The 14068-nt window shown below is 33.2% G+C and overlaps 1 protein-coding gene and 1 long non-coding RNA gene across 5 annotated transcripts in view; both read left to right on the top strand.

Moving 5' to 3' along the window:
- The window catches only part of LOC126743814 (facilitated trehalose transporter Tret1), a 118179-nt gene that overhangs the window by 53292 nt on the left and 50819 nt on the right, over nucleotides 1-14068 (top strand). For 3 of the 4 annotated variants that reach the window (XM_050451044.1, XM_050451042.1, XM_050451043.1), the window contains exon 3: nucleotides 425-627. In XM_050451044.1, coding sequence (XP_050307001.1) covers nucleotides 425-627 — 203 coding nt within the window. Of the gene's footprint in view, nucleotides 1-424; nucleotides 628-8269; nucleotides 10928-14068 lie in introns of those variants that run through there. The other variant, XM_050451045.1, reaches the window with a different exon arrangement.
- LOC126743821 (uncharacterized) lies at nucleotides 1724-4170 on the top strand. Its single transcript, XR_007663004.1, has 2 exons — nucleotides 1724-2525; nucleotides 3602-4170. It is a non-coding gene; the product is annotated as an uncharacterized LOC126743821 (long non-coding RNA).

The raw sequence follows: 14068 nt of genomic DNA, 5'->3' as shown, positions 1-14068 counted from the left end.
TTTACTTTAGTTTTTGACAAAATTTTTTGACAATAAAGCGATGATTCATTCGAACTTCAAAAGCAAATTGAAAATTTTTGTGATTTAATTCGTGGACACAAGGATTTTATTTTCGAAGTTAATAAAGAGTCGTGGATTCGCCGAGCAAGATTGTGTGCTAATCGAATAAATGGGGACAATTTTGAATAATTTTTTGTAATAACGGTAACCATTTAACTTCATAAAGAGTTTTAAAAAATAATTTTCAATAATGTTAAGTAACTCTCTTATTATGTAACTTTTATATAGGTGATTTTTAGTATATTAACTTCTTTTGACTAGTTCTACAAGGTCAACTTTAAAAATACTCTGTGTTTCAAACTAATAATTTTTATTACTTTACGTCCTGTTTGAGCCTTTTAATAAAATCTTCTAAATTTTTTAGGTTCCGTTAATCTTCTATGCGTCCCATTGGGTTGCCTACTTTCCGGAGTAATAACTCAACCGTTAGGGCGAAGAAGAGCCATGCAACTGGTGAATATACCATTTTTAGCAGCATGGCTATTATTCCATTATGCTACGGAGCCTTGGCACGTCTTTTTAGCTCTTTGCATTACTGGCTTTAGTGGAGGTTTACTTGAAGCACCCGTAAGTACCTTAGTTACTATATCATTTTAAATTGCATATTTTTTATGATTTCGTGTGTTAATGTAGCGTCTATCATTTTTGCTTCATAGGCGATCTGGTTTAGAGAAATGATGTGTATTTTTATTTTATTTTTTATTTATATTATTGAAAAAAACTTATTATTGAAATTTTATTTAGTTATTTTTTCTATTTTATAAGCTTACTATTTTTTACCTATTATCTGAAATGTCTATTGTTACAGCTTTTATTATGATGTTTATATATTGATGTAACAGATTTCTTTCTAACCTGTAACTATTGCATGTGTTTTTTTCCTTTATTTTTAACAGGGTATCCCCAAAGTAGACGTCCAAATGAAAGAAGGCGATAGAGGAAGCTATTTGCAATCAAAACAACCATTTGTATTATTATCCGATTGTTGATTATTTAAAAGTTATTACCGTTTTTGGGTTTTTTATAAAGAGAGTGTCATGCATTCTCTAAAAAATATAGAAAGAATATCCTCACGTATTTGCTTCGTATTTGTTAGAAATGCTGCCTTGAAGAGTGTATCTTTTCATATGTAAAGATTAGAAAATGGGGAAGTCTATCTCCAAGAAAAATGCATGTAAGTCATTTAGTTAAATTTGTTATGCATTTCGGCTGTGTAAACCGCCATCATCAGATACTAAAATAAAATACAGGTAATTTAAGACAATTTTAAAAAGGAGCTTATTCGCTATAACATTACAGGTTTAGAACTTACCAGAACATTACAAAAAACATCAATTTTTAACAAATAAAACTCAAAAGAAACCACCCGTTATCGGGAATAAAAACAACAATAAATAAAAGAATTAAAATTAAAAACATTGTACAATAAGGACATCTACGATTCAGACGATACAGATTTCTACATATTAAAAGAAGGTACTATAAGGAACTATAGTGTATTAACGTTACTTTAACGGAAATATTTAAATTTTGAATAAAACATAATTGGAACATAAGGGTTATAATTGGACTTGTTAGAGGCATTTGAAATAAATATGGCCATACATTCCACAGACTGCACATGCATTAATGAGCAAACTAAGTTCGACAGTTACGTTTTTTTGATTCAATTAGCCCTAGAAAATAATTTTGGCTTTATTGTTTTTAACTCTATTATCTTTTAACGTTTGTATTAATCAAAATTTACATTTTTCCGTTAGCGTAACGTTAATACACAATAGTTCCTTATAGTACCTTCTTTTAATATATAGAAATCTGTATCGTCCTAAAGCCGAATTTACACGTGTCAAGTAGCTAAAGCAAGTTACTAAATTTAGTTACTTGTATGGTGTAAACAACTTGATTTAGTACTTGCGCAAATACCTAATTTAGTAAGATTTTTAGTCAAGTAAATAGAAACAATTTCTATTTACTTGAGCAAGTTGTCTCCTCCACCTTTGCTTTCTAGAAACTAAACCGCCGACTAAACAAGTGTAGACAGGTTTTTTAGTCGAGTTCATAAGTACAGACTGCGACGTTGATTTTTCATTTATTTATGGCGTGTTTTAAAAATATCTCGTTGGAGTGAAGAAACAACAATAAAATTTGTAGAAGAGTATCGAGAAAGGCGATGCTTATGGTATACAAGGGCTACCATTTACAAAAATAAACAGGCTCGGGACTCGGCGTTTAAGGAAATTGAGGAGATCATGGGGATAGAAGGATTCGGAGTGCCTGAAATCAAGAACAAAATACGGGCGTTGAGGTCAACTTATTCTCAAGAAAAAAAGAAAATAAGGGACTCTATGAAGTCAGGAGCAGGATCGGAGGATATTTATGTCCCCAGTGTAAAATAGTTTAAGGAAATGGACACATTTTTACGTAACGTAGAGGATAATAAGAGGCCTACGCAGGATAATTTCAATGTAAGTGTATTGTAGTAGTGTTCATATTATAAGTAATTAATCCGATATACGTGTTTTCCCGTCCCGTAACCCGTAAGTATCAATTTGTTTATATAAAACCCTATAGAAAAATAATAGAAAATCATTTCTTAAAACTCTCTTATCATAAGGAAAACACGTATACCGAACAATAATTTCCATATTATATTATTTATATCAAAGTACAGTCAAAATAACTTCCGTTGCTGCCATGGCACCGCACCTTCGCCCATAAAGTACTGGCCGAGTCGATCTCATAGTTCTCTTGCACATCTTGAAGAATGATTACCCCCTAAGGTTCTTATTGACGGCAAGGGAATATTAGTTTTATTTCTCCACGAACCTAGTCTAACCTGGCCGCTTTCTATATCTTCTTCATCTAACGGTCCACTTGGTGTATAAGTGTTATGAGAAGTGATTCGCAAATAATTGTGTATTGCGCAACAGGCCCTAATAATTCTGTCCACAGTTTCTGGTAAGCATGCCATAGGCTTTTCAAAAATGCGAAATCTGCTAAGCAGAATTCCGAAAGCATTTCATTCGTCTTGCCCGCGAAAGGCGGTAATTGAATATTTTCTGATTTTCCGAAAGTGCTACTTTTGAATACGGTTTCATCAAATACGTTTTCAGTGCAAATGCATCGTCACCAACAATGAAACCACCATATAGTAATAAACCATTCTCTAGGGCTTCAAATAGAGACGATTGTTGGAAAACTCCACCATCGGATTGTCTTCCAGGACATCCAACATTTATATAGGAAAAAAAATAGTTGTCATCTACCAGAGCTAACAAAATAATGCTGTTAGTACCCTTATAATTAAAGAATTCACTGCCACAATTTGCCGGTGCATGAATCGTCACATGTTTCCCATCAATCGCACCGTAACATTTGGGGAAATTCCACTTCAAACGAAATCCCTTCTGAATAACGTTCCATTCTTCTTGGGACTCCGGCACCTAAAATAATATGAAATTTACTGCTGGTTGTATTATCAGTATTACCTACAAGTATTTGAGTTTAGCTAATACGGTACAAATATTTTTTTCTATTTCAGATACAATGCGAAGAAGAAGTTAACTAACAAAAACGAGAAAATGAAGAAGAAATAATGGCTGCAAGAAACGAAACGTCTCAGGAAGTACCGCAGAAAAAAAGTAGAACTACGTCAAAATTGAGGCAAGTTACTGCAGTAGTTAACGACCTAAAAAAAATAAGCGAAACTATGACACATGAATCTGCCAATGAGCATGAATACATAGCTTTTGGTCGCAGTGTTGCTGCACAATTAATGACGTTAACTCCTCTTTCCGCCATACAAGCACAGGAACGCATTCAGTCTGTTCTGACAAGTTTTAAACTACAAGACCTCCAGGCCCAGAGTAACCAGTACGACACATATGCAGATACCAGTAGTGCTCACGCCTCATCTTCCATCTATACACCACTGCAGTCCCCTACATATTCCGACATGCATTCTTCGCATAGCAATGGATCCACAAATATAACTCGTGCAGAATCAGTTGCCGATGTCGTACGATCACAGATAATAGCAAAAGCTTTTTCCAACATTTAACATGTTTTGTTCATCAACAACTTTTTCGTAATAAAAATATTTAAAAATAATACCTTTATATATTCTTTCAGACTTTCATAAATAGCATCACACACCTCGCGTATAAATTTGGAGATTGCAGGTGTTGACACACGAAATAACCTCTGCAAAGTTCTATAACTATTTTCTGGGGCTAAATAAGACAATGTGATTTCCAATTTTATTCTAGTTGGAATAGCTGATCTCATTACTGTGTTCTTTTTCGTAATTTAAGGAGCAATTTGAGCCAACAATATATCAAAATGTTCTTTAGACATCCTCAGCCAATTTGTATATTCTGGTACGTCTTCAGCTGCTAATTCTCTTAATAAAGTAGAGGAAGCACCATATATTTCTCTTCGACTCAGCCATTTTCTCATCCAGCAACGTTTCTTTTTGGTTTTGTTCATTTCTTCTGCAAGTATTTCGGATAACTCGCCACATACTTTTAAAATACAATTCCGCACTGTTGCACGCGTAACTTTTCCGGCCATGTTTTATCAACACTAAACAACTAAACAACAAATCATGTAAACGCTCACAAAAACAAAAGGACTAACTTTTAGCTACTTGATTTAGTAACTTGCTTTAGCTACTTGACACGTGTAAATTCGGCTTAAGTTTAAATTTTATATTTTGAGTCGTAGATGTCCTTATTGTACAATGTTTTTAATTTTAATTCTTTTATTTATTGTTATTTTTATTTCCGATAACGGGTAGTTTTTTTTTGAATTTTATTTGTTGAACGTATATGTTTTTTGTAATGTTCTGGTAAGTTCTAAACCTGTAATGTTATAGCGAATAAGCTCCTTTTTAAAATTGTCTTTCGTGTATTTTATTTTAGTATCTGATGATGGCTGTTAACACAGCCGAAATGCATAATACATTTAAATAAATGACCTACATGCATTTTTGTTGGAGATAAAGACTTCCCCATTCAACTTCTATTCAACTTTTCATATGTAATAATTTCATGCATAATTGCTGCTGTCACTGCCTAGAAAATGATAATTGTTCAATTTGTTTAAGTTTCACATACAAATTTTTGGTTTTGAAGTGATTGATACTGCTACAAAACACATGTATGACCAAAAATGAAAAACTGTCAGAAAAGTTTATCTTATTTAATGTAAATTCTATAACATACTGTTGCTTCGTCGCGTAGGTAGTTAGTGGCTTGTGTTTTGTCAACAAGTTAGGCTTGTTCATGTACAGTCTGTCAGATTTCTTACTTACTTAGGTTGTTTTTCTTTTCGGAGTTTGTGGTGTTTTCAGTCCTTTTACGGTACTATTACGAGTAAACCTTCACAAATGACTTATACTTCCTGCGAATATGCGGAAATGCAATGTGTTTATAGGCTTTGTGATGGAAACGCGAGAACGAGCTGCTGCCTGAAAATAGGAAAGAAGTTTTCTTGGTCAAAATCGATATCCTGTGAGTGTTCATAAATGTGCTTGGAAGGCCTAGGCATAATAACGATGAAGAAGATATTGTGGATATTACTACCGAGAATCCAACAAGTGTTCGTCGTACATCAAGACGTTTGGGACTTCCCAAATCGACAAAGTTCATCAAATTTTACAAAGAAATCTGTTATATCTTTATTTTGTGTTCAAGCACTTCAGCCCACTGACTATGAAAAAAGGAGTTAGTTTTTTCGGAAAAGACTGCATCATAACAGACCAGACCCTTAATTTTTTGTTGAAATTTGTGAAGTAACGAAAGCAGTTTTAAAGCAAAGGGGATATTTAATATAAACAATTTACATTATTGGGACTATGCTAATGCTAAAATGGTGAGAAATGATCGTTTTCTGTATCAGGTTTCGAATCGGATTGAACTCGAATTGAACCATTCGAGCTATGAGGAAGACTTAACGGTGAAGATTATTTATATTTCTTGCAGCATAACTTGAATAATATACATGAATACGTGTTTATCAAGCAACACGCCAAGATATGTGGCTGCAATACGATGGAGCTCCTCTTTACTCTGAGATAATCGTAAGGCAACATCTCGATACTACTTTTAATAATCGATGTATTGGAAGGGAAGGAACTATCCAATGGCCGCTGCGCTTGACTGACCTGAACCACATAGACTTTTTTCTATGGAGATATTTCAAAAAACATGCTTTCATCAATGAAAGCCAGGCTAAAGTAGAACTGCGTTATTGCTTCTTCTTCTTCCTGAATTACAATGGACTCGCGTCGTATTTCGACGGCCGCCCAATCTTGTTGTTTATTATGGACCTACAGTTTAACGTGGGTTCCGAACCACGAGTGTTTTGTTCTTGTAAGACAAACACAAGCAACCATGCCCATGCCAGGATTCGAACCTGAGACCACACGAGGTTTGTTCTCACAGCAGTAAGAAACAAGTTTTCGACAAATACACATGCGCAATAGAGTAAAATGCGTTCGCACAGGAACTTCTGATCGGTTTCAAATCAAAAGTTTGATGTTCTTACACAATTTTCTGATCGTCATCTGATAGTCAGACTTGTTTTCGGATTTATTTCAAGCAAAGTGTCAGAGCATTCGTGTAGCCAATCAACGCCGATCTTCGGAATATGAACATAACCTCTAAATTGTTGTTTGTATTTTGTCGCTTTGTATAGTCCTTGATATTCGTTTTGAAAATTGTATTTTATATTGTTGGATTAGTCTAAAAATAAACATTAAGGAAACAAGTGATTTTGAATCGTTGAAAGAATCTGATCAGAATTATGTTGATTCCGACACAGACTTTTAAAGAAGATTTAATTAAAGAACGGATAAAGCCCAAAAATCAAAACTATTTTCATGAAACTGTGTCCCAATTTAATAGAATAGAATTTCTCGACCATTTTAGAGTAAGTCTTGAAATAGCAAATAATCACACAATCTTAAACTCTATTAATAATATACAGCTATTTCAAGGTTGTAGTATAATTTTTGTTTTGTTTATGTTTTATTTATTTTCCCATTTCCCACTGGCATAAAAAAGTGAGGTTATTTTTCTTCTCGACTCAACCCGTATTTGATGTTCGCACAGACGGTTTCAAATCGATCAGAAGTTGTAATATTTTACACATGCGCATCAAGAATGGTTTGGAAACAGTTTCAAACTTGTAAGAAATTTGCAGTGAGAACAAACCTACGATCGCATCGTGAACACATTGCCCTCGGTGCTACCGGGGTCGGCAACGTTATTGCCAATAACGAAAAGGCCCTCCGGTGCATAAAAAGAAATTTCATCCGCCGTTGCCGAATGTGTATTGGGCAGGTGGTTTACATTTTGAACATTTATTGTGATGTTTCCTAAAAGTAATTATTAGGAAAGTAAAGATTGATTATAATGTTATTTAAAAGTATTTCACCCTTTGAAAATATTCATTTAATAACTAACTTTCCCTGATAGTTATTAAATGTTTGTAGTAAATTTGTTTCTGCGAGCGTCACGTGCAATAAAATTAAACATTTTTAACGATTTTTATGAAAATCAATAAACCGTAAAAACTTTTAAGCCATCAACAATCGGATAATAATATATAGGGTTATTTTGATTGCAAAAAACTTCCTCTATCGCCTCCTTTCTTTTAGATGTCCTTTTTGGCGACGCCCTATATAGCTAGACTTTCATTTCTTTTTTTGGTATACTAAAAAAATGCTTCATATATGTATCAAATTACGAGACAGTTTTACCACTAACCAAAACTCTTTATTTCTACTCTCGACACGTGTTTCTCTAACGATGTTAGCATCTTCGGGATAAGATTAAATCAGTTTTAATGAAACGGTTCAGTTTCATTAAAACTGATTTAATCTTTTAATCTTCACATCAAAGGTTTTAACCATAGGACTATCATATATGTATATTTATTAATTTTTTCCATGATTCGTATATCTAAGTATTTCCATTACATTATTTCATATTCTTTCTGGTTTGTTGGTACGCTTTGTATTTGATTTTTAGCTTTGCCGACCTCATCTCATTACTTCATCTTCTTTTGCTTTCTATCACCTCTTTACATTTCTTCATGCTATTTTTTTATCTCTTTATGCTTATCTTCATTATTACTTTTCATCGCAACTGATTCTCATATTTCTCTTTCTCTGTCACTCTTCTTTCTGTCTTCTTCTTTCTAGGTACTGACCTACGTGGCTGAAATAACCGAACCAAGTATTAGAGGAGCCTTAAGCTCCACCAGCACATTGGCCATTAATACAGGCATATTAACGTCATACTTTCTAGGAACGTTTTTAAAGTGGCGTAATATAGCCTTAATAAATGCTACGATACCGTTCGTATCTTTTATCCTGCTGACTCTTATCGCGCCAGAGTCACCTTACTGGTTAATTTCGAAGAACCGACTCGCCGAAGCCAAGAAAAGTCTGGCTTGGTTAAGAGGTTGGACTACAGAATGCAATATTGAAGAAGAGTTTAATAGAATAGCGGAAAATTTAGAGAATAACCCAATGACTAAGAAGTGGATGGGTAAAGGAGCATTAATAGAACAGCTTAAACTTTATTTAAAACCAACTTTCTTAAAACCTTTTGCTCTGATCATATTCTGTTTTTGTATAGGCAATTTTGGTAACACTCCTGTTGCAGTCTATTCTGTAAATATTTTTGCTTCATTTGGAGTAAGCATTAATCCATACACTGGTACACTTTGCCTAGGAATGGCCCAACTACTGGCAGTTTTAACATGCGTTTTATTAATTAAATTTCTTGGAAAAAGATGGTTAGTTATTATATCTCTTACTGGTGTAATAATTACATTTTTTGCCACAGCACTTTATACCTTCCTAAATAAAGTAGAGTACATACAAGATGTTACGAAGCAAAGCAACATGGGAGTTACATCCTGGATTCCCTTATGTTCTGTTATTGCTTCCGCGTATTTTAGTTATTTATGTATCAAAGCAATACCATGGATTCTTATAGGAGAACTATTTAATAATGATATAAGATCAATAGCAGCTGGAGTCAGTGCAGCCATAGGTTATGTCTTTGGTTTTGTTGCAAACAAAACATTTTTAAATATTATTCAACTAGTAGGATTTTCGGGCGTTTTTTGGGTTTACAGTTGCGTAGCCGCAGGAGGATTAGTGGCTTTATATTTTGTATTGCCAGAGACTGAAGGTAAAACTTTAGAAGAAATTTTTGATCATTATGCGGGTCGAGGTAAATTGGATAATCGAGTTTGTAGAGTAACAAGGTTGAAAAACTCGAGTAATGGAATTGAGATGACATAGTTCGAAGAAATAACGCTAAGTTGGTCAAAGGAGAGGTAAAGAAAGATTGGAGAGAGTAGAAGTGGCCTAAACTAAATTTAAATTTAAAAAATTCAGAAGCTATAAATAATAAAAAGAAACAATTAACGTAAAAGTGCGATGATTTTCTAAATTGTCAATTGCATTAATAAACGTTTACCGTTATAACCTTATTTATATAAAATATAAATAAATTATTATATTAATATGTATAAGTAAATAATATATTAAATACATTTATTGGTGTTCTATATCCTTATTTCATCAAATAGTTATTTATTATATAATAATTTATTGCAGATTTACATTTTATTAGTTTACTAGTTATTATTGCCAGGTTGTTGAAGAAGTGATAACATTAAAGATCATAATGAGTTTATTTTATTTCAGTTATAAAGGGGTTATTTTATCACCGATAATTATCCCAACAAAAACTTATTTTTTTACTAATTTTCCCAAATTTGACCTAACTGTTATACAAACACGGTTTATTTTTTGAATATCAACGTGAAAACCATATCTATTACAATGTTTGTTCTATAGCCGATAGAATTCTATGTAAGAATATCGCAGTTCCTTATTGATGGGATCAAAGATTGGATGGATCCTATCTATTTTATCTATTTTACTTTTTAAGGTGCAAATTTTTTAACAGGTCATGGTTTCTTTTCCAGAAAGTAAAGATATACTTTATTTATTTCATGATTGACCATCAAAGAAGTCATGTTAAAGAAATATATTTTGATGCCAATTTTTCAAGGAAGGTGTGTTGACCTGGTATATATTTATTTCTGTTTTTAAAAAGCTCATATTTCTTAGAAAATGTCAGTTTATGCTTTTTATTCTAGAAGATGTAAAAATGATTTGATCATTGGATTAGATTTATTCCTAATGCTCCAAGTGCATCTTTCATGGCGGCAAACAAATGATAGTTATAGGGTAGTAAATCTGGACGATACTAAAATGTTTCCCAATGCATATTCTTAAGTTTTTGCTTCATTTCACCTACTCTATGTGCCCTGCCGTTGTCTTGAAGAAGGATTACGTTTCTGATGCGGACATCTCCATGGCTGTACTGGCAAATTGACTGAGGGAAACAGCTTACCAAGCGTTTTTCTCACTACACACTACACAATAAAGACCTGGACTGTGAGAGCACTTGTGATTGGCTAGGAAAATTATTTGCCGGTTTATATTTGATCCACCTTCGTATAAGCAATTTTTATATTAGATTTTTTATTAAAAAAATTGAAAAATGTGTAAGGCTATGCACTTGGTAAAAGTGCGTTCAAGTAAGGAATTGTGGTTTTTAATTTTGCTTTTAAAAATATAATAATTTTCCGTTTTTATTATAGAACTATCTTTTTTATTACAAGTGTTTTGTATATTTTTTTATACAATGAAACTCTTATATTTATCCCATTGTTAATAATTTATTATAATTTTAAATTTTACTTTTTAACTTTATTACAGCTCTTAGATTAGTTAAAAACGAAATAATATAATAAAAGACTTTTATAACTAGTTTATTTTAGTTTAATTATTCAAGACACGAGAAAGAAAAGAGTCTGCAGAAAGAGGTGTAATTGTGAATAATAAAATACTTCTGCTCTACAGAAACGATTGGAGAAGCTTCTAAAATCTAATTGTGATAAAAATGCTACATCCTGGATTCAAGTATTATCAAGTATCAGTATTTGTATATATTTCAGTAAAATTCGGTCCTTTAAAAGTTTTTAAGGATGCGAACCAGGGCACAAAGATAGTAGTTATCTACTATTAATTAGTTATCATACTTTCAGTTTGTTAATTCAAAATATCCGATATGAAAACACAATGTATTATGAAGATCTAAAAAGCAAGATCATAAAAAAAGTTAACATTGAGTTCAACTCATAATACCATACGTAATGAATCCGTGGAAGAGGATATGAACCTTAAAAAATACGCTGACAAAATGCACACTGCATGCATACTAAATTAAAGGTATTAAATCAAATTAAAATACTTTTATTTGCCTAAATAAACACGAAAAAGAAATGTATATGCATAAGTACAGTAAGCAACAAAAGAGACTTTACTCTAAGTTTGCCTTTTGATGCTATATGAATATTAACTGGATATTTAAACATTGACTATCTGAATATCAATTTTGGGCATACTCAGAATTTAATGGACCTATTTAAGTCATTTAATCTAAAGCTTCTGGTCACTTGATGACAATAATGAATGTCAGGTAGCTGTAGTGCCTTCAGATTTATCAGATCATGAGGCTATAATATCAAGCATACCACTGAGATCAAATCAGTTTACAAAAATTAATAGGAAAATGAAAATATACAACGGGAGAATCTTTCAAAGGTTTATAGGTCATTGCAAAGAACTAGACTGGGAATCAATAGGTTTGTTCTAGCAGGAAATTTGGGATGGTTTGAAACTAGTTTGATGTATATTGCATGTATATCGCATGACCAGACTAAAACCGCGTTGCAAACGGTTTCGGACTTATATGTGCTAAAACATCTTTTTAAGACATGACGTTGACATTTTGCAACTCAAAACCATTATGTAATATGTGTGTTGGTTAGGTTTTGTGTTTTTTATTTTGAACATGTAAATATTTTTCAAGAAAAGTAATTATTTTATAATAAATGTAATAAATATTATTTTTTTAAATGAATAAATACCACTGATGTTAATGGTAATTTTACTACTATGCTGTAGGACCTTTCTCTAAATAGCCAAGATTTTTATTTGTAGGCGTCCAAACAGTCCCAACAGTTTTCTTTTATAAACCAACAGCCAGGAAGTTCGCCTGGAAATTTACCTTCAGTAAATAAAGTATCTTCATTATACAGGGTGTTCCGTTGATCATGTTACAAACTTCTAGGGCAGATAGAAAACGTCAAAAGAAAAACAAAAGTTCATATAAACATGGGTCCGGAAAAGCTTCCTCAGGGAGCTAGAGCTCTTTGAAAATAACCTTTAAAAACTAGTTTCTTTTATAGCTCTGGAACTACTTTAGCTACCGCAACCAATTTTGGGAGGTAAATTATTGTTAGTACGTTTATTCTTTTGAACCTACTAAATAAAAAAAATATTTACCAGGGGCTTCAGAATCAGGGGGATATTTGGTAAATTTAGGCCCATTTCTTTAAGACTTTAATTTCTGCCCGTTTGGGCATTAGATTATGATATTCCTATGCTTTTTACATAAAAAAGGTGCTCTTAGTAAAAGTCGGTAAATGGTAAATATCACCGTTTTTGTGAAAATTGACGAAAAGCAAGTTATGAGATACAAAAATTAATTACCTATTATTATTAATAAACCTAAAATACAAAAATAAACTTAAAATATTAATTGCTCAAAATGGCGGCCGCCACGATCGATACATTTATTGTATCTACGCACCATATTAAGGTTGACGTGGTTAAAAATATCAGGCGTGGTTTGGATTACGTCAGCAGCTGCGGAAATTCTGGCCACCAGGTCTTCTTCTGACTCGACTGGAGTCTCATATACGAGACTTTTCATATGCCCCCAAAGAAAAAAATCTAAGGGTGTCAAATCTGGTGAGCGCGCTGGCCAGGTGACAGGGCCTCCGCGGCCAATCCAGCGCCTTCCAAAATTTTCATTTATAAACTCGCGAACAATAAGTGAAAAATGAGCTGGCGCTCCATCGTGTTGTAGCCATAAGTTCTGTCGTATATTTAGGGGCAGATCATCTAATAGTTCTGGCAGTACATTTCTTAAAAAATTTAAATAAATATTTCCCGTTAAACGAGGAGGCAACATAATTGGACCAATTAAGCGTTCTCCAACAATGCCGGCCCACATATTGACCGAAAACTTATGTTGATAGCTCCTAAGATGAATATCATAAGGGTTTTCCTCACTCCACACATGATTATTCTTAGAATTAAGAATTCCTTCTTTTGTAAATAAAGCCTCGTCAGTAAAAAGGACATATTTTGGACATTGAGGTTCTTCTGTACACCGTTCAAGAACCCACCGGAAAAAATTCACGCGGGGCATAAAATCATTGGGTCCTAATGATTGCACCTTTTGCAGGCGGTAGGGCCGAAGAAGCTGTTCATTAACAACGTTCCATACCCTAACATGATTTACATGCATCGCATCAGCTACTGCTCGAGTACTTACTGATGGGTTATCTTCAAATCGCTGAAGCACTTCTTCCTCAAAATCCGGAATTCGGATGTTCCTTTGCGCGCCATTATCTTGGCGTTTTATTTTAACGGAGTCAGTCTCCCTGAGCCGTTGATTGACCCTTTCAAAAAGTGTGTGAGCTGGAATTCGCCTTTCGGGAAACTGCTCTTCATACAGTCGAGAAGCAGCTCTACCATTACATCGAACTTCCCCATAAATTAAAAGAATATCGGCGTATTCAGCAAAAGTGTAATCTTCCATTACTTAACCGTAATAAAAAGGGAATTAATATTATGTAAAAAATACTGACAGTGGCTAGCATTATTATTATTATTAAAATAATTAATTCAGGTATCTTAGTTTGGTTTTAGTCAATTTCCACAAAAACGGGGATATTTACCGACTTTTACTAAGAGCACCTTTTTTATGTAAAAAGCATAGAAACATCATAATCTAATGCCCAAACGGGCAAAAATTAAAGTCTTAAAGAAATGGGCCTA

This window comes from Anthonomus grandis, chromosome 13 (genome assembly GCF_022605725.1).
Source record: "Anthonomus grandis grandis chromosome 13, icAntGran1.3, whole genome shotgun sequence".
NCBI classification, from domain to species: Eukaryota; Metazoa; Arthropoda; class Insecta; order Coleoptera; family Curculionidae; genus Anthonomus; species Anthonomus grandis.
Note: the sequence above shows the minus strand (reverse complement) of the source record. Positions and strands in the feature narration are given on the sequence as shown.